The 19,768-nt window shown below is 37.0% G+C and overlaps 2 protein-coding genes across 5 annotated transcripts; one reads left to right on the forward strand and one right to left on the reverse strand.

Moving 5' to 3' along the window:
* Window positions 1-105: 105 nt before the first annotated feature.
* LOC127947145 (transmembrane and ubiquitin-like domain-containing protein 2) lies at window positions 106-10,330 on the reverse strand. 3 transcript variants are annotated; one of them, XM_052544160.1, is made up of 3 exons: window positions 10,070-10,330; window positions 3,067-3,588; window positions 106-1,716 (listed from the first exon to the last, which is right to left on the reverse strand). In XM_052544160.1, the coding sequence occupies exons 2-3, from the start codon at window positions 3,570-3,572 to the stop codon at window positions 1,329-1,331; spliced, it is 894 nt and encodes a 297-aa protein (XP_052400120.1). In that variant the 5' UTR covers window positions 3,573-3,588; window positions 10,070-10,330; the 3' UTR covers window positions 106-1,328. The 3 variants fall into 3 exon arrangements, with proteins under 3 accessions (XP_052400120.1, XP_052400103.1, XP_052400112.1); XM_052544143.1 differs by lacking the exon at window positions 10,070-10,330 and adding an exon at window positions 4,757-4,919; XM_052544152.1 differs by lacking the exon at window positions 10,070-10,330 and adding an exon at window positions 4,767-4,883.
* Window positions 10,331-11,551: 1,221 nt separating this feature from the next.
* Window positions 11,552-19,344, forward strand: LOC127947076 (uncharacterized). 2 transcript variants are annotated; one of them, XM_052544007.1, is made up of 6 exons: window positions 11,552-11,836; window positions 11,944-12,158; window positions 13,307-13,413; window positions 13,495-16,290; window positions 16,410-16,627; window positions 17,711-19,343. In XM_052544007.1, exons 2-6 carry the CDS (start codon window positions 11,975-11,977, stop codon window positions 17,814-17,816), a joined length of 3,411 nt encoding a protein of 1,136 aa, XP_052399967.1. In that variant the 5' UTR covers window positions 11,552-11,836; window positions 11,944-11,974; the 3' UTR covers window positions 17,817-19,343. The 2 variants fall into 2 exon arrangements, with proteins under 2 accessions (XP_052399967.1, XP_052399974.1); XM_052544014.1 differs by lacking the exons at window positions 11,552-11,836; window positions 13,307-13,413 and having other exon boundaries at window positions 12,018-12,158; window positions 17,711-19,344.
* Window positions 19,345-19,768: the final 424 nt, after the last annotated feature.

Genomic DNA, 19,768 nt, shown 5'->3' on the forward strand with positions numbered 1-19,768 from the left:
GGCTCCACTATTGCTTGTTTTCCAACGTTCTTCAAAATATATTATGTGCGTGTTGCCCTTTGAGCTGGATCATGGATGGGACGGTTTGTAGATAAGAACAAAAAATTTCATTTCAAAGATGAGCAAATTTATTCTGTATTACCGCATCAAAGCAAAACCAAAAAGCATTTAAAGAGGTGCTAGTCCACTGTAATAGTGAGAATGAGAAGAAGTAGAGAATTTCCCCTAAAACGTGCAGATATTACTGAAAATACTGAGAGAAATGACCCATTTATACAAGAACCATCAAACTGTCAGGCTGGTGATACACAGGGCAACTTTTTAGGCCATGTTGCCACCAACGGACAACCAAGTGAGACATGGCCCACGACTGATCTAAAGTATCTATATAGACATTTGTTAACCATTCTCAATGGGAAAGGGCACAAGCAATATTGCTCAAAAACATTGCCCCGTATATCATCAACTTCAGAGAGCTTTTAGTTTCTTCCATGCCCCTCTTGATTTATCTCAAGTAAATACATTGCTTATAAACAGATTTCACACAGGACAAAACATTATTTGCTTTGTTACTGACATTGCATATGAAATGCCTATTAATGCAGTGAGTTTTCTACAGACTCTTCAGACTATAGCCGTCCAAATACTCCCGTATGTTTGCATGTAAACTCGTCATATATAAAACTTTCATATCCTAAATGATAACTGAGCTGTAACTAGCAGCAGACATGCTTAACCATAATGTTATATAGAAATAAGTATGAAACAAATACAGACCTCAGTGACACTGGCAAAATAAAAATAAAATCTTCCAATCATGAACATCAAACATGAGTTTGAGTAAATTGATGTCTCAAAATTTCTGCTAACTAGCACATCACATCTGTTATTTGTGTATTAACATTTAAACATATGACATTTTTTGCTACTACAGAAGATAGTAGTGCTGTTATCAGAGAAGAAGAGTCACATTCATTGATAAAAAACAATCAGTTGACAATCTGCGATTCCCTTTAAATGAAAAGACTTCTCTTTACACGGAGAAGCTACACTTTAGGCTGAGATTGAATAATTATAAAGCTATTTTTTCCCCAAGAAGCTAAATTATTCAGCAGTATTACTTTGTGCTGCTCACGACTGAAGCTGAAAGCACTAGCACACACTCTCACCTAACACACACACACACACACACAACTTCCATGGCACCAGAACCCTCAAGAACTCCCTGAGAACTTTCTCGGCTACCACTGATTGATTATTTTCATGTCCTATTGTTTCGTTTTCCTTCTTCTCTAATATTGGCATCATTCCTCTCTTCATCCATCTTCTCATCGACTGTGCATGCCAAAGATGAGGAAGCTGAAGAAGACTGTGACCCCAACCAAAGAGATGGTGGCCGGGGCAGTGAACAGCTGGCGGTAGTTGATTCGGAAGTACCAGATGACGGCGAGCAGCACCACGAACACGGGGATCACCAGGCTTCCTGTGCTGAGAGCCAGGCCGGCCGAGCGCAGCCCCCCGCTGAGCACGGAGCCCCTCCCAGCTCGAGGGCTCTCCTCTGCGGCCGCTTCACGAAGCGCCTGGGCTTGAGAGACGTGACAGTGGAGGACGCTGTTGTGGGTGATGTTGAGGGACAGGAGAGAGCGCTGAGGATCCTGCAACAGCTGACCCTGGTAGATGAGTTTAATCTGATGTTCACGGCCAGAGAAGTACTTACTGAGAGACACAGAGAGAGAGAGGGATCATTAACAAACAAAACTGAGCTGCATGTGCAATTAATCAACACCAAAGAAAGGAAGGATTTTACTGCATTTGCTTTTGGCCATTACATTTCTTTTTCTTGCAGTCTCACCCTGTCTTGTGACAAATGTTATTGAATTAAGACATTAATGTTTTGATGTGGTTTAAACTTCAGAAGCAAAATCTTGATACAGCGAGCTCTCTATCAGGGTGACGTGGTCCTGTGGATGGCAAAACATTGTGTGCGAAATGTATGACATAAAACTTTTTCTTTATATATATATATATATATATATATATATATAATGACCGATCATTCACATTTATTCCTCGGCTGGGATTGTGTATGAATGAAGACAGAAAGATATGAACATCTTGGATGACATGGGGGTGAGTAAATTATCAGGAAGTTTTTATTTTGGAAGTGAACTAATCCTTTAAAGGGCACCTTTTATGCAAACTCCACTTTTACATGGTGTTTGTCTGTAAATGTGTTGGCTGTGTGTGAACAGAACCACCCCAGCATGAGAAAAATCCACACACTTCTCCATTAAACCAAATCACTCTCATCAGACATGTTTTGATTCTCATAGCAATGTGAGGTCACATTATTTAGGCTCACCCATGACCGCTGACTGACAGCCCTGAGCTACAGTAGTTTATGTCCTCAGCAAGTAGTGCTTGGTTGTATGCTGTCCTCCATTTTCTCCACGCTCGAGCAGCTGTGACGTCTACAATGTTTCTTAAGAAATGCCAGTGCTCGGATATAACACTGAATGTAAGAGTCTTCATTTTCTCCCAACATCCGAGCGACTGAGGACACAGTGGATAATGTTTTGACCACATTTGTGTGAGCGTGTCATTTCGTTAAAGCACACAGCGATCATTATATAACTATTTGTTTATAAGTGTGTTGCTCATCCATCATTGCAAATGGGCTGTGAAGACTACATAAAAGTATCAAAAAACCATTCTGAGATGTCCTGGTTCATTCTCATATGTTCATTCTCAGTCATGTTGCTTCTACCAGCTGCTTATTGCTGTAGGTATGCAAAGCAGAGATGTATACGCCATTCCCTCTTCTGAAGACAGGGCAGACATATGCAGCTCATTTGCATTTAAAGCAATACACACAAAAAAAGCTATTTTTTGTTTTTTGAAATGCCCCCTCCCCCCATGTCTAATTATGTAATATTAAAATCAACCCAAGACTAACGCTGCATCTTGTAATAAGGGGCATAATAGGTCCCCTTTAAGTTAAATTTCTCCAATTCACAAATAAGAGTGCACTATATTTTTGCTGTGTCATGTGTGTGTTTGTCTCACCTCTTCAGCAGTCCAACGGTGTCCTGTGGTCTGAGTACTGCCAGCTCCTCTGTGTCATTCAGGAACTTCAGTCTCACCGTGATACCGCTGGCCTCATCCTCCGCCTCTTCTTCCATCCCTTCCTCTTTCCCCTCTTCCCTTTCCTCAGCCTGAACATAGCTCACTTTCTTCCTCCCACCCTGAATATCCAGCAGCTCCTCTCCAGGCACATCCTCTCGCCCATCCTCGCCCTCTTCCTGTTTCTCCTCCTCAGCGGGCTCTTCATCCAGCTGCTCGCTGGGCTCTGAGCTGGGTGGGGGGTTCGCGTAGCTGTCGTGACCCCCAAGGCCGATGAGGGAGGCGTGGGCACCCACGGTGAGAATGGTACCCAGAATGTGATCTCCACGGTCGGCCACGTGGGTAGACAGCCAGGCAAGAACCACAGCCAGGAACAGGACAACCACGCTGCCCAAAGCCGTGGCCTCCTCCCCGAGCCCGTCAAGCACAGTTAGAGCACACACCGCCATCCCAGCCCCTCTCCACCTGCACAGACAAGAAAGAGAAAGATCAGCATTAAATATGTTCACAACCCTTTTTACTTACATCATGTGACAAATTACCAAGTGAAATAGGATATTTAACAAGAGAATTAGTTAACATTATCCAATAGAATAAATGAGGCTCGGTGATGCCACCACACAAAAAAAAGAATGCTATTTCAGAGACATTTTTTGGATGAGAAACATTTCTTTCCCCTGGAATAGTGTTATTAAGGGTTAACTAAAAGTAAAACCACTTGTAATACTTGTTACTTGTAAACAAATGTTAACTGAAATCATTTAAAAACCTTAAAAACATTCAACAAAAACTAATCAAATGACCACACCACAACAAAATGACTAAATTACTTTAATTGGAATTAAAAATAAAATGGAAAATATTCAAATGAAAACATATTCAAAACAGTTCTATTGCTATTTCTTAAGTATTTCATAATACCAAGACCAAAAGTTAGACCAAAGCCAAAAAAAAGTGCATTAAGAAAGCGAATCGAACTTAACAGAAGTCATCTCAGTCTTGGTGACCTGTTTGAATATTCTATTTATGACAGGTAATTATTGTTTTGTTTAATTGTCATTGGACTTCAGTTTTGGGTTACACTGTTAGAAAGCATTACCTGTCTGGTTAGATCATCTAACAGAACATCAGAGTGTTTGTTCGTTGTATGGATCGTTAAGAGTGTAAAGACCCCTAACTCTGTTACCTAACATTAAGTGACACACTTCTTAGCCGCATTAGGCAATAAGCCCAATGACATTAAGTTCTGAATGACATATACACTTCTTGCATTAAAACTATAATTGCCCTCTGTTAAGTTATATATTAGCTCATCAATAATACAATGTTACCAGACAGTTTGTACATTTAGAAGCTCGCTAGCGGTTTCCACTAAAAACCTTTAACAAACCTTCACCGTTGCACATTTAATGTCGCAAACAGGGCCTAGAATGAGCTACACTCGATATTAAAAACAAAAGAGACGAAAACCGTACATTAAAAGAAATTTAATGAAAAAGTCTGCTTTGTTTTGTCTATCTGCAAGGGGAGGCAGGTAATCATGTAACGTAACTTAGCAGCAATGCAGGACGACCTTGATTCACGAGTTTTAACAGAACACATGTCCTTTAAACAGATATTACAGCACATTTACCTTCTCTTACTTCAGATCATCTTGGATCGTCGATGTTTTAATCCCTACACCGGTTGAAAGACAAAATACTTGGCTAAGAAATAAATAAACACACGTACAATCTCACGCGCACGCGCACAGCTGACGCTCAGCGTATGAAGGTCACGTGGTGTTCGATAGTGACGGGGAGAAACGAATCTTTTCGAAGCTTCGAATCAATTGAACCTCGCAAAATGATTCACTGTTTCAAAGCGATCGAAACATGACACGCTGGTGACAAAAAAACAAACATCTGACACAATGTATAAAACTTAACATCAATTAAAAATATATTTTTTGTTTGTAGTTATTGTTAGATGTCTATACATTAAATATAGAATAATTCATATAACTAAAACTAAATTCAAGGGCAAAAATGGTTGTATCAGGCCCCTACATTTAGAATTTTTATTTATAAAATTACTGCAGATAAATTACTTAAAACTTTAGCTCTTTGTTTTGAATATAAAACTTCTTTTTTCAAATGAGGTGGTTTAAAAAAAACTATGATTGATGTAGATATACAATATAATATTGTGGCATTTTAATAAAATAAAAAAACTTTAAGAAATGAAGAAATTCGACTCACTCTAAACCTTAATAGAAGGGCTAATAATGTAAGAACGAATAAAATTTTAGGCTGGGCACTAGTGATATAAAAAGACAATTATTATTATTATTATTTTATTTTTATTAGAAATATTTCAGTGTCAAGAGTTCCTTATGTCCTGTATTGTTAACTTTTGTATAGTAGTGCTAGTCATAATTTAAACAAGAGGCATGCTTCAAAAGGATTTTTTGTTGTTTGTTTTTCTGGTTCAAAAATGAATGCAAAGAAACGGACTAATGTACAGTGGAATGAAAATATATTAAATATTTTTTAATAAGTTAAAAGAGGTTTAAAAATATTTAAATGAATATTTAATGGCACAATATACAGTAAATTGTTGATTTTTATGTTTTGAATGAATTTTAGGGTTGTATGTTTTATTGACTTGACTTTTATTGTTGTGTATTAATGTATATATATATATATATATAGGTGTTTTTTCTTTTTACTTGTTGGACCTCATGAAGAATAGCCGCTACCTTGATAGTGACGAATGGGTATGCAATTAAACAAATAAACACTGCAACAAGTCAAGTTACCTTTGTATTGAACTTCAAAAGCAGCTTTACAGTGGCAAACAAGAAAATAGTTCGTCATTAATGCAAGAGGACAATAACAAACAGTAATTTTTCAAGTTAAAGTAGTTCATACAAACCCGATTCCAAAAAGGTTGTGACACTGTACAAATTGTGAGTTAAAAAGGAATGGAATAATTTACAAATCTCATAAACTTATATTTTATTAACAATAGAATATAGATAACACATCTAATGTTGAAAGTGAGACATTTTGAAATGTCATGCCAAATATTGTCTCCTTTTGGATTTCATGAGAGCTACACATTCCAAAAAAGTCGGTACAGGTAGCAATAAGAGGCCAAAAAAGTTAAATGTACATATAAGGATAAGCTGGAGGACCAGTTTGCAACTTATTAGGTCAATTGGCAACATGTTTGGGTATAAAAAGAGTCACTCGGAGCAGCAGTGTGTCTCAGAAGTCAAGATGGGCAGAGGATCACCAATTTCCCCAATGCTGTGGTGAAAAATAGTGGCTAAATATCAGAAAGGAGTTTCTCAGAGAAAAATTGCAATGAGTTTGAAGTTATCATCATCTACTATGCATAATATCATCCAAAGTGTGTAAGGGTCAAGGCCCGAAAACCAGACTGGATGCCCGTGATCTTCGGGCCCTTAGACGAAACTGCATCACATACAGGAACGCTACTGTAATGGAAATCACAACATGGGCTCAGGAATACTTCCAGAAAACATTGTCGGTGAAAACAATCCACTGTGCCTTTCGCCGTTGCCAGCTAAAACTCTATAGGTCAAAAAATAATCATATCTAAACATGATCCAGAAGCGCAGGCATTTCTCTGGGCCAAGGCTCATTTAAAATGGACTGTGGCAAAGTGGAATGGCCGGGTACTGAAATGGCCAGCCTGCATTCCAGATCTTTTCACTCATCGAAAACATTTGGCACATCATAAAGAGGAAGATGTGACAAAGAAGACCTAAGACAGTTGAGCAACTAGAAGCCTATATTAGACAAGAATGGGACAACATTCCTATTCCTAAACTTGAGTAACTTGTCTCCTCAGTCCCCAGACATTTGCAGACTGTTATAAAAAGAAGAGGGGATTTCACACAGTGGTAAACATGGCCTTGTCCCAACTTTTTTGAGATGTGTTGATGCCATGAAATTTAAAATCAACTTATTTTTCCCTTAAAATTATACATTTTCTCAGTTTAAGCATTTAATATGTCATCTTTGTTGTACTCTGAATAAAATATTGAAATTTCAAACTTCCATATCATTGCATTCTGTTTTTATTCACAATATGTACAGTGTCCCAACTTTTTTGGAATCGATGTGTAGATAATTCAGTGATATGATCCTCCACATTTGTATATTTATATACATCATCACAGTAATACATGCATAAAAAACAATAATACATTCAGTTAGTGCCAAGGTGGGGCCTGGGAAAATCTCATTTTCTTGTCTTTGTTTATTTCAAATGCGAGAACCACCATAGGCATATATGAAAGCACCATCCATCTACCAGTATCAGTAATATTATGTTTGCAGTGCCTTATGTCTGTCTCTTAGGCCCCTGTGGTCCTCTTAGTTCGACGCCTCTGACAGTGAAAGTCCCAGGGCACTGCCCTATTTGGCGAGGGGCCATGATCCATCCTACTTCTATTGTCAAGAGTCAATAGTGAAAAACAGTATTCAGTTCAGCCCATTGTTTCTAGTCAGCTATTTTTAGTTTGTCTAAAAATGGAGCTCAAAGGAGCAGTCCATCATTATGCAGCAGCAGATAACCTTTTAAAGTGCTGAGGTTGAGCTGGATTATTGCGACACAGTGACCTCAGGTGGCTACAGAGAGCACAGCGACAGAGATGCTGAAGAGAGCACAGCTGACCACTCTTCCATCTCAGCGCATCACAGAAAGACTGATGCTCCTGAGAATACAAGTGTTTTTTCATTAAGATGAGATATTAGTTTCTGAATGAAAACATCAACCATTGTTGATAGAAATGGCAGGGCGTATCCAACCAAATTGCTAAATCTAAGTAAACTTACTGTATAAAATGCAACTAATGATACAATATATGGATCACAAAACCAGTCTTAAGGGTCAATTCTTCAAACTTGAGATTTATGCATCAAATTGAAGCTGAATGAATAAGCTTTTGATGCAAGGTTTAATAGGATCAGACAATATTTGGCAGATAAGCAACGGTTTAAAAATCTGCAATCTGAGGGAGCAAAGAAATCAAAATACTGAGAAAATCGTCTTTGAATTTGTCCAAATGAAGTTCTTAGCAATGCATATTACTCATCAAAAATTAAGTTTTGATGTATTTATGGTAGGAAATTTACAAACTATCTTCATTGAACATGATCTTTACTTAATATCCTAATGATTTTTGGCCTAAAAGAAAAAATGATAATTTTGACCCATACAAAAGTGTTTTTTTTTTTTTTTTTTTTTTGTGGCTATTGGTAAAAATATACCCTAGCGACTTGGTTTTGTGCTCCAAGGTCACATATAGTATACCAATTTATGATTTTTGAATTACAATTAATGAATTTTCAGCATCATTGCTCCAGTCTTCAGTGTCTTATAATCCTTCAGAAATGATTCTAATATGTTGATTTGCTGCTCAAGAAACATTTAGTATTAAGGTAAACTAAGTTTAAACTAAAGGTTTATCAATGTTTAAAACAGTTGTGCTGTTTAATGTGCTGTTTTGATTTCAGGATATTTTTGGTAAATATAAAGTTCTAAAGAACAGCATTTATTTGAAATACATTTTTTTGTAACATTATAAACAGGATTTTATAATTAACTAAACTTAAACCTTAAAAAGCACCTTTTGAAAACACCTGTACTGTATTTTACATTGAGATAAAATACAATACAGACCAAAAGTTTGGAAACATTGCTATTTTTAATGTTTTTGAAAGAAGTTTCTTCTGCTCATCAAGCCTGCATTTATTTGATCAAAATACAGAAACAAATGTAATATTGTGAAATATTATTACAATTTAAAATAATTGTTTTTAAATGTATTATACTTTAAATTATCATTTATTTCTGTGATGCAAAGCTGAATTTTTAGGATCATTATCACATGATCCTTTAGAAATTATTCTAATACAATGATTCATTATCAAAGTTGGAAACGGTTCTGCTGCTTAATATTTTTTCCAAACATGTGATACTTTTTAGGATACTTTGATGAATAAAAAGTAAAAAAAAAAAAAAAAAGTAAAAAAATTAATTGTCAATAATTGTTTAGTTTTTTTAATAAAATCAATACTTTTATTCAGCAAGGATGTGTTAAATTGATAAAAAGTGATAGTAAAGAAAATATATTATTAGAATATATATTATTATATATTTTTTTTATTTTGAATAAATGCAGTTCTTTTTAACCTTTTATTGATCAAATATATTAGACAGCAGAACTGTTTCCAACACTCATAATAAATCAGAATAATAGAATGATTTCTAAATGATCATGTGATAGACTGGATGTTACATGTGACACTGAAGGCTGGAGTAATGATGCTGAAAATTCAGCTTTGCATCACAGGAATAATTTTTTTTTAAGTATATTCAAATAGAAAACTATTATTTTAAGTTGTAATAATATTTCACAATATTACTGTTTTTTCTGTATTTTTGATCAAATAAATGCAGGCTTGTTTCCAAACTTTTGGTCTGTACTGTACACCTGAACTGAAATAAAATATATTAAAAAATAAAAACATTTTTCAGCTACTTGGCAAGGCACCATTGTAGTTTATCTTTATGTAATAAAAAATTAATAAAACTGCAATAAAATTAACTTAATAATAAACAATACACACTAGTAAGAATGACCAAAACAAAATTATTGAAACTTTACTAAAATGAAAATAATAACTGAAACCAAAATAACACTGAATATAAATGTCTTTACTGTCCCTTTTGATCATTTTAATGCATACTTGCTGAATAAAAGTATCTATCTAAAAAATTCTCCCCTTACCTTTGAACATTTGTGTACTTTGAAAGATTTTTACTTTAATGACTGGACCATGTACTTTAATCATTAAGTTTGTTTTATTCACTACATTTTACATTGTGTTCCCTCTTGTTCCCTCTGACAGTATGCAGGCCTACTCACAGATATGTTTCTGCTGCATTGCAGAGGTGCAGCGGGGCATTGCCGTAAACAGCAGGAAGGTCAGGTTCAGCCCCCGTGGTCTAGGAGCGGGCGCACACAGGCGTGATGGCCTCCTGAACAGGCATCGTGGGTCTGGTCTAATTCTGCATCCACCTCTGGTCTCCTAAACAGCGTCTCCTCGACACAACCAGGGTGACCCCTGCTGGCAGCCCGACACAGTGCAGACGTCTGCTTTACTTTTGAGACAAGAGTCCACATTCCTGCAAAAGAATGAGAAGAGAGAATTCACCCAGGTGTCCTCCCAGTCCTGCAGCTCCTGCTCCAGCCTAAAGGAGCTTAGAGAGGCAGAAGTGAAAGCAAAGGTGTCCCGGGACACCAACAATAGATTCTGTGTTTAGAAGCGTCCTAAAGTTATATGCCTACAACAAAAATTATTGGCACAGAAATTATGGCCTTGCACCCTATGAGTGTTTGTTAGTAAAACAGCACTGCACAACAGGCATAAACTTTTCAAATCAGCCATAGGAACACAGTTGAGTAAGTAAAACTCCTATGTGTGGTACCCAGCATTTTTGTTCATGAGTTAAAGTAAAAGACTAATAAGTCACATTATTAAATTGCAATAAAAACACAGAGAACAGTGTATATGCTCTAAAGATAAGGTCTTCCTACCTTAAATGCTTTTCAGGTTCCTCCTGTCAAGGATGTACTTTAATAATCAATGATAAACTTACTTAAAACATTTGAGTTTTATGTATGTATAATGGTCAATCCTTCAAATATTTGCTATTTCTGTTAATAAAAAAATAAAAGTTGCCTGGCACAAGATATTGTTGACCTGACGCATGGTGGAGCTCTGGGTATTAATAGACTAGAATGTGAGCAAACATGTTCCTGCACTAGCACCACAACACAATTTTGTGTAGTCCTGTGTAAAGTCCCTGAAAATTCAGTACTCAATCACTGAATCAATAAAACTAATTTTATGAATTCACCAAAATAATACTTACTTTTATACTGTATTGCATGTATTATAACTTACTTGAAAGCTGTTTCTGTGGGGGTTTTTTTTGTCTTCTTCTTCTTCTTCTTCTTTTTTTTTTTACAGAATCTGTAGGAAAATTAAGATGAGTGAACGTCTGAACGTCTAAACGTAGGTACGTTAGGTAACATTCATAAAATATTGTCCTTGAGATCTGAAAACACTCATTTTATTTTATTAGTTTATAAAAAAGACTTTGTTGTAGCTGAACGATTTTTTATTTTATTTTTGTATCTACCCATAAATGTTGTTTTTAATTATTTATATTTTTTTAAAGGACAAACTACGACGTGACATGGACACATAAAAAATAGATTAGATGAATAACAAAAAAATAAAACACTAAATAATAACGAATACATTAGGTGCACGACTTTTACTCATTATTTCCCAGTTTGCATGCGGCTCAAGTCATAAAATGCGTAATTTCTCATCTTCTGCGTCCTTACTTTCACTTTTATTTCTCAAGTAAACGACGCCAGGCACTAAGTCAAAGAAATTACTCTTGAGGAAAAAGGAATCCTCTATTGTTAAGGTGTTGATATCGATACAAATGGGCGAAGAAGAAAAAACACATTACATAATCATCTTTAAAAACGACAGTTTAACCGAATTTCTTCTCACGAGCTGTTGTTAGTTACACTTCCTGTGTGCTCGAGCTACGTACACAAACGCTGGACAGGACAACGACTTTCACGTCCTTGTTGTTTATAATAATGAGGAAGGTATAGTGACTGACAAAGCTGAAAAGGATGTTTAGATATTTATCTGCTCAAATTACTTGTTTGGTGACGCATTAATGTACCGCCCTTATCCACTTTTGTTTACTTAGAATCAGTGTTAATAGGTGGCACCCCGGAAGGATGGCAGAGGAAGGCCGCACGGTGTGCGTTAACGGTTTGCCAACAGACGTGGACCATGAATGTCTCCGGGACAAACTTCTGATTCACTTCCTACGCCAGAAGAACGGAGGAGGAGAGGTCATGTCAGTCACTATCATCGGTCGGACACCTCTGCGTGCCCTCGTCACATTTGAGGAGAGCAGAGGTATTATTTACATGTTCATGAATGATGACTGCTATTAAACATCTGAGTAAATGGTGTAAAAAGATAAATAAATGGATTGATGGAATAACTAGGAGAAATGTGGGAAATTTTGCCACTTTGCAACCTAAGGCTTTACTCTGGGAAAAAAGAAAAAAAAAAGGATAAAACATAATCAAATTCTGTTTCTGGGGGAAAAAGATTCTGTAGCATGAACCATATAGTATATATGGGCATGTTTTTGTGACATATCAGGACACATCTTTGTATAATGACATGGGTATGACACAGGTATTACAAGGAGAGGGTGACTTATGAGGACATAATCCATGTCCCCATTTTTCAAAACGCTTATAACCCATACAGAATGAGTTTTTTTTTTTTTATGAGAAAGGAAAAATGCACAGTTTCCTGTGAGGGTTAGGGTAAGGAGAAGGGTTGGTGTAGGACCATAGAATATACAGTTTGTACAGTATAAAAACCATTACGCCTACTGTACATTACTGTAATTTAAATGCATAAATTAATAATTCATGGATATTCATAAGCAAAACACTTAACATGGTTTACCAACACTGAAATTCCAATATTGTATGATACTGTATATATCTTAGTACATGGGTATGTTTGCATTTACTTTTTAGAATAAAATGTTGACACATATTAATCCATTTCTGGTGCATACATTGAATTTCAGTGCATTCAAATGTCATTGCCAAAGTAGCTGGTAGTTGGAAAAAATCCAAAATGCACTGATTGTCAGCCAGACAGCTGGCATATATCTAATGAATTCTCTGGCACTTGCTGGCCGATTGGTCTGCCAAGGCAACGTTTTAATTGTGTAGTCAGTTTGCTGATAAAGTGTATGAATGGGGGGTGGCCAGGTTGTGACGGGGTATTCTTTATGCCCTATCAAGCACTCACTCAAGTAAGTGAGTTTACACTGTGCTTGTGTGTGTGTGTGTGTTGCAGCACAGCCAGATCTTCGGTGAGACAGAGAGAAAATGAGAATTGATACTTTTATTGATCAGCCATTATGAAAAATGTACTTCCGTCTGTGTTCGCTAACATCTTATTTGTTAGTGTGCAAACAGCTGAGGCAGTTTTTGCCTCTCAGATGAGAATGATCTTCTCTTTCTGGTTTGATTAAGTGGTCCAGAGCGTACTTCGTCATCATCCTCACATTGTACAGCTGGGTGCCATAAAATATGAACTCTCCCTGAGTCTCCCAAGACAAGAGTCTATGAGTCTAAATAAGGTTTGCTGACCATATAACTTGGGGGAAAAAATACAAGTTCCACTTCCCAATCACACAACTGATGCTCTTGCTCTCCTTCAGGTGATCCTCGATATGACTGTGACTGTGGATTGCAGTCAGCTTCCTCTGGGTGTGGAGACTCTGAATATCCTGCGCAGTGAGTTTCCAGGTCTACGTACACAACGTGGCTTATTACAAGACACGTGCACCCTGCAAGGCTGCTACTCTGATTTTCAAGGCGCCTTTCCTTATATGCAAACGTTAGTTAATCATCACCTTTCAAAAGCCGGATATCCTAATTTTAGTCGAGACAGAGGTCAAAATCTTGAGAAGAGGGAAGACCTGGCAAGTGTAAAGAAATGGGCCAGCTTCACATCGCAGTCACCTGGAGATGTCAGCTCTATATCCATGGCAGGTTTAGGACACTTCGGACTGCAAGATAACAATGAAGCTCTCACTGAACACAGTACTCGGACTAAGAAAAGCAAAGTAGAGGAGGGGGCAGAGTGCAGGATAGATGAAGCTAATTTAGAAGATCTTTCAGTCATCATGGAAGCTGATGCGTTCGCTTACCTGGAGAACCTTAAAGAGTACAAGCAGATACTGTGTCTTCATGGAGTGCAAGTGGTTCATGTTACATCCGAGGGGGTCACCACCCTGTACCTACAGTCAGAGGTCCCGACCAGGTCAGGGGTTAAACAGATGCATCAAGCTCATAAGGATCTGAGTCAGCTTTACCAACGGTTAGAGGGTTGTCTGAGAAAAGACCAGATTCAAAAGAGTGCTCTTTACATGCCAGACGGACTGACTTCAACATTAAAAAAGGTGCAGTTATTACTGCCTAATGTTCTGCTTAGCTATGACCAGGATAGCATTTATATAGTTGGGGAGAAAAGTGAGGTATCTCAGGCCAAACAAATGCTACTGCTTGGGAGAGAGGAAGACGTGATGCAGAACTTGACAGAAATGCCACCATCCTCTTCCAGTTCTCTATCAGCATCCCTTGAATCCTTGGAGAGAGAGCAACAGGTTAAGAGAAAAAGTCAAGTACATACTCCAGTGCCCCCTAAACTGATCGGCTCTAGCACTGATAGAAAAGGGGAGGTTGGGAATACAAAAGAATACAAACTAGCGGCACGGTTTAAGAGCTCTGGTCTAGGAGAGATGGGTGGAGACATAAGGAGTTTCACGGCTAAAATGGACATGTTAATGTTAGACTCAACACCACCCTTTAGGTCTTCGCTTGGCACCGCAGGCGCACTCAGTAATGAACTGACAGGGGAAGGAATTGAAACCTTCAGGATGACAAGTCCAAGCTGTAGAGGAGAGGATGTCCTGTTTAAAAACCAAGACCCGTTATCTGTGAATACATTTGGTGGAACCACCTTCAACGCATCCATAGCCAAACCAACTACTCCCGCTGGACTCGCTTCAACACTGACCACAGGAGTCAAAGTTTCAGTAAACACAAGTGTGAACGCCCTATCAGCCAGGAATGCTGAAGTGAAGACAGCTGCTCCCTCCTCAACATCGCTGCCCATTTCCAAATCCCCCTTAAAAAGAGCCAATAGTTTCTCAGGTCGGCCACAGCTAAAAGATCAGGTGAAAAATAGCCAGATTACAGCTAAGCCAATGATTAGTGCATATGCCCATCAAAGAGCAAGATCCAATAGCCTCAGTGGCGGTAAACCCAATGAAGATTGCCAGATTCCTACAGTAGAAGCAGAACTTAGTGTGTCTTGTCTGATGTGGGGCTACATACAGGAGGTCTACTGCAACCAACTGGACTCCATGAAATCTGGCTTGCAAATGACTGAGAAGCAAGCAGGCAAAAGTGAGATGAGCATAACACTGAAGGGCACAGATTCATCAAAGGTTGGAGAAAGTCATCGGGAGCTTCAGAATCTAGTGGCTTTGGTAGCCAGCGACTTTTGCATTCAGGAGTTAAGTTTGACAGGGCTTGGCAGAGTTGAAAAAGATAAACTGTTTGAAACCTGCTGCTTGAATGTGCAGTCACGTTTTCCTAAAGTCACCTTGCACACCGTGAAGAACAGCATTTACTTGATTGGCCCAAAACTGCTCTGCTCACAAGCCAGGGATATATTTAAGGAAGTATATTCTGGGCAGAAGTCTCCTTCCTTACCACAGATGAAGACCATGCAGGAGGGTATAAATCAGGGACCAGCAAAGTCTTCTTTGGGCATATGGTCAACAAAAGCTGATCACTTCAAGTCTGAACAAAGTCTAAATGAGTTTTCTTTTCAGGATACAAGCCAAGTGGCTAACAGCAGTTGCAAAAGTGGAGGTCAATCGATCAAACCAAAAACGGCTATATTGGGAGGGTTGGAAAACCCTAGATATACTAAGGATGTATTAAGCAAGACAAATTCTCTAAACCAATTTGCTAAACCCAGAGAAGACACAATGAGACAAAAAAATTATGGGCCAACTTCTTTAGCACTTGAAGCACACAAAAAACAAGACACCTCAATGGCTTTAAAACTGACCGACTTGCTGTCACATACCACTTCAGAGCAATGCGTGTGTGGAGCAAATAATGCATCTGTGAAACGGACTACTAGTGGTGTCATCCATTGTTCTGACAGCGTACAAATGCATAAATACTGCCTAGTGTGTGGAAAAGCAGAGATGAACACTCAGAAGAAGGGGCTAGGGGATCCATTTCAAAGTTGTAGCTCAAAAAATACACAGCAGGAATATCAGACGAGAGATCAGCATTCAGGACAAGAGGACAGCAAAGTACATAAAGGCATCCAAGGCACCATGACATGTGTGGAGATGACTTTTAGTCTTCCAGGCTATAACAAATACACAACGGCAAAGATCACTTACTGCATACCTGATGGCATACAAGGGGTATTGTACAGTTTATTAATTAAAGCATTAAAGACATATTGCTTCCGTCCAAAAATATCCAAATTATTATTATATATAATATCACTTTGTAATTTCTGTGTCTTACACATATTTTCTAGGACAAGGATCCTTATCCTGGGTCACCATTCGAGGGTGGTAAATTTGTGGCTTATCTGCCACTCGACCTAAAGGGACAGAGTTTATTGCCATGCCTGGAAAAGGCATTTAATCAAGGTCTAACATTTACTGTAAGTTCAAGCAAGAAGGGTATTGGTGATGCAAAAGTAACCTGGGGCAGGATCCCCCACAAGACCAGGGTGGATGGAGGGAAGAGTGGGTGAGTCCAGATGCTAAGCTTGCAAAGATAACTATGCCATTGCTGGTGGCATAGACATGTTAATGTGTGATTTCTATTATTTTAGAGAGCACCATTTATTTTATTGTGCATGTTTTTCTAACACTTTTAATAAGCATTTTAGCAAGGATGTGTTGATTGTGCATAACCACAGGGATGTTTGCCCCAACTACAGTGTCCACAAACTAATCCTTCAAAACATGTGCTGTCCCTCAGCTATTGCCAGCTGAGGTGTCATGCTTTTAGTTTTAGTTTTAAATTCCAGTTACATTTCTGAATTGAAATTAAGGTTCACAAAAAGGAATCATATTGGTAATTTGAATATGACGAGGAAGATTAATTAAATTCAAATAGATTTATAGAACTTTAATTATAGCTGACCTTTAACTGTAATTTTCTTAACAACAAAACAATCCAAATAGTGACATGACAACCTTAGTGAAGAAATATATACTAAAATGTATTTGAAATACATTTTGTGCTAAGTATACTACAAATACATTTACATTTACAGCAGAAGTAGTGCTGAGGTCAAACTAAAGATATACTTGATTGTGCTAAAGTGGAACAATTGCATATATATATATATATATATATATATATATATATATATATATATATATATATAATTATTAATAGTGAAATTAAAAAAAAATTACGCTTAATATTAAGAAATTTGTATTGTGCACTAAAGAAATACTCTAAATAAAGTTTACATTTTTTATCAGTAAGTCTTAAATGATATGTTAATAAATATGTCATTAGATTTAAACTATATTTAGTTTGAAATAAATGTATTTTAAATAAATTATGGCATAGATTTTTCTACTAATAGTATTAGTATCTACTAATAGTATTCTTTTACTAGGGAAAATCTTTTAAGAAAGTAAAAAAAAAAAAAAAAAAAACTGTAGGCCAGAAAGATAACTCAACATTAGTTTATCATATTTAATAAGTGTGGAACGGGAGAAAGAAAACTTAGTTTCTCAGAATGCATTAATTTGATATTTAAAATTTCCAGTTTAAGTTTTTGTGTGAATGTGAACTATTTTTTTGTGTGTGCAGCAAAGGATATCCAGACTCCACATACTTTACTCGCTTGCGTGAGGCACTGGTGGCTCATGGGATTGAAGGAGTACCTGCAATCAGTCAAGATCAACTCAAATCCTGACCTTGAGGATAATAATACAAATCATTAAGACCACAAATAATTAGTAAATTGTGTATTACTTCTTTTTATATATTACCTTCCTACAAATGTAAATCAAATTGCAATGTAAATCAGGATTTAAATAATACTGATTGTAAAAGATTACTTAATTTTTTTAATTTTTATGCAGTATTTTCTGTTAACAAGTATTTGCTTTTTTGTATTTTTATACTCATTTTAGAGTGCCTTTTGTCATTCTATCATGTTTTTTTTTTATCTTTATCGATGTTTAGTGTCAGAAATGCTCAATATAATGCTCTGTATATTCTGAATCAGTGGAGTATAATTAAACAATGATCTTGTTTTTAAGGTTGTCTTTTTTTAGTCACTTGTGTAACTAAATTCAGCCTTCATCAGCCCAGCACATCTCAGATCTGTCTAAATGTTTCATTTACTCAGGCTTTTTTATGTGTGGTATGAATATTGAATCAGTGCATAATTTTGTTGCAAAATCTTAAGGAAGGTGCATCATAATATATAATAGATTTTGAGTAAGCAGTAGGCAGCTCACTAGTTTCCTCATGTGTCTGAAGGAATCTGAGGAACAGGGTATCGTCTACCTTTCTTTTGTGAATCTGTCCTAATATAACAGATGCTGGAGATTCGCTCAGCTCTGAAGACTCTGTGGACCTTCTCCAGGATGAACAGCTACTGCACGGCCTGCATCAGACTACAGGGATCAACAAGCGACAGGGTACAGCTGTCCTGGGTGAAAGACCTGCTCTCTGACTGCTACAGCTATCGGGAAATGTACAGAGACAGCTTACTAATTTCACCCTCAAACAAATCATTATGTCGAATGTAGTGTCTTGCAGGACAAAATCCAACTCGGCAACAGACAGACTGAAACCTTACAAATACAGTAAATGTTCAGCATTTGTTTAAAACAAACTATCAATATTGTGTCATAACATATTGAACATCATCAGTTTGTACCCTCTGGGATGTTATTTTCCCTGCATCTCTACTCGACTCCCAGCAGCACAGATCCAACCCCCACAGTCTCTGCTTTCAGAGCAGAAAACCTGCCTTTGGCAGTATTCCTGGTCACTCCACTGCATTGTCTTCATCAAAACGGCTGAGCTGAGAGATCTGCTGCTTCAAGAGCAACGCTGCATTCCTGCAACGATTCCCTGCGGACTGAGTTTCTGCATGACCTGCATCCGCAGCTGCTGGCAGTACAAAACAACTTTCTCCAAGGCTTCTAGTTGTGTTTGGTTGATGTAGTGGATAACGTTATTTGTGAAGAACTGATGGTAATTTGTCACATGCTCTTTGATACTGTTACCATTAATTGAAGATTTTATTGGTTTAAAAATATGGCTGCAACATTGTTTTTATAAATTCTTGATTTTATGTGAATGTGCACTCGATTATAGTGTAAAACTGAAATATGTTTGCAACAACTGTAATTTTTCTTCTTGTTAGCAACTAGTTAATAGTGAGAATATAGGGATGATAATAATAAATGTTTCTTGAACATCAAATCAGCATATCTGAATGATTTCCGAAGGATCATGTGACACTGCAGACTGGAGTAATGATGCTAATAATTCTCCTTTGCCATCACAGGAATGAATAACATTTTAAAATACATAAATTTTTTTAAATATATCAATGTAACCTTTTAATTATTTTTGACCAAATAAAAGGAGCCATGGTAAATAAGACATTTCTTTCAAAAACCTTTTGTTGTTTAAAAAAAATATATATATATATAAGAAAAAAATATTATAAATAAATAAATACAAATAAATGTATGTGTGCTTAGATCCTTGATTTTGAGCACACTGTTACAGATGCCATGCTTTTTTCTAGAGGAATGTTGCTTCGACTAGATTCAGGCATCGACTGAAAGCTCATTGATTGTTACACACACACACACATATATATATATATAAAAGTTTCCAAAC

Source organism: Carassius gibelio, chromosome A3 (assembly GCF_023724105.1).
Source record: "Carassius gibelio isolate Cgi1373 ecotype wild population from Czech Republic chromosome A3, carGib1.2-hapl.c, whole genome shotgun sequence".
Lineage (NCBI taxonomy): Eukaryota > Metazoa > Chordata > Actinopteri > Cypriniformes > Cyprinidae > Carassius > Carassius gibelio.

What these genes read in the sequence shown, in the direction of transcription:
- LOC127947076 (XM_052544007.1), top strand. Translation starts at nt 11,975, where the DNA reads ATGGCAGAGGAAGGCCGCACGGTGTGCGTTAACGGTTTGCCAACAGAC. An exon ending in TACCTGATGGCATACAAGGG is followed by an intron (nt 16,291 to 16,409) that starts GTATTGTACAGT and finishes CATATTTTCTAG; the next exon opens with GACAAGGATCCTTATCCTGG. An exon ending in GTGGATGGAGGGAAGAGTGG is followed by an intron (nt 16,628 to 17,710) that starts GTGAGTCCAGAT and finishes TTGTGTGTGCAG; the next exon opens with CAAAGGATATCCAGACTCCA.
- LOC127947145 (XM_052544160.1), bottom strand. Translation starts at nt 3,572, where the DNA reads ATGGCGGTGTGTGCTCTAACTGTGCTTGACGGGCTCGGGGAGGAGGCC. An exon ending in ACCGTTGGACTGCTGAAGAG is followed by an intron (nt 1,717 to 3,066) that starts GTGAGACAAACA and finishes TGTGTCTCTCAG; the next exon opens with TAAGTACTTCTCTGGCCGTG.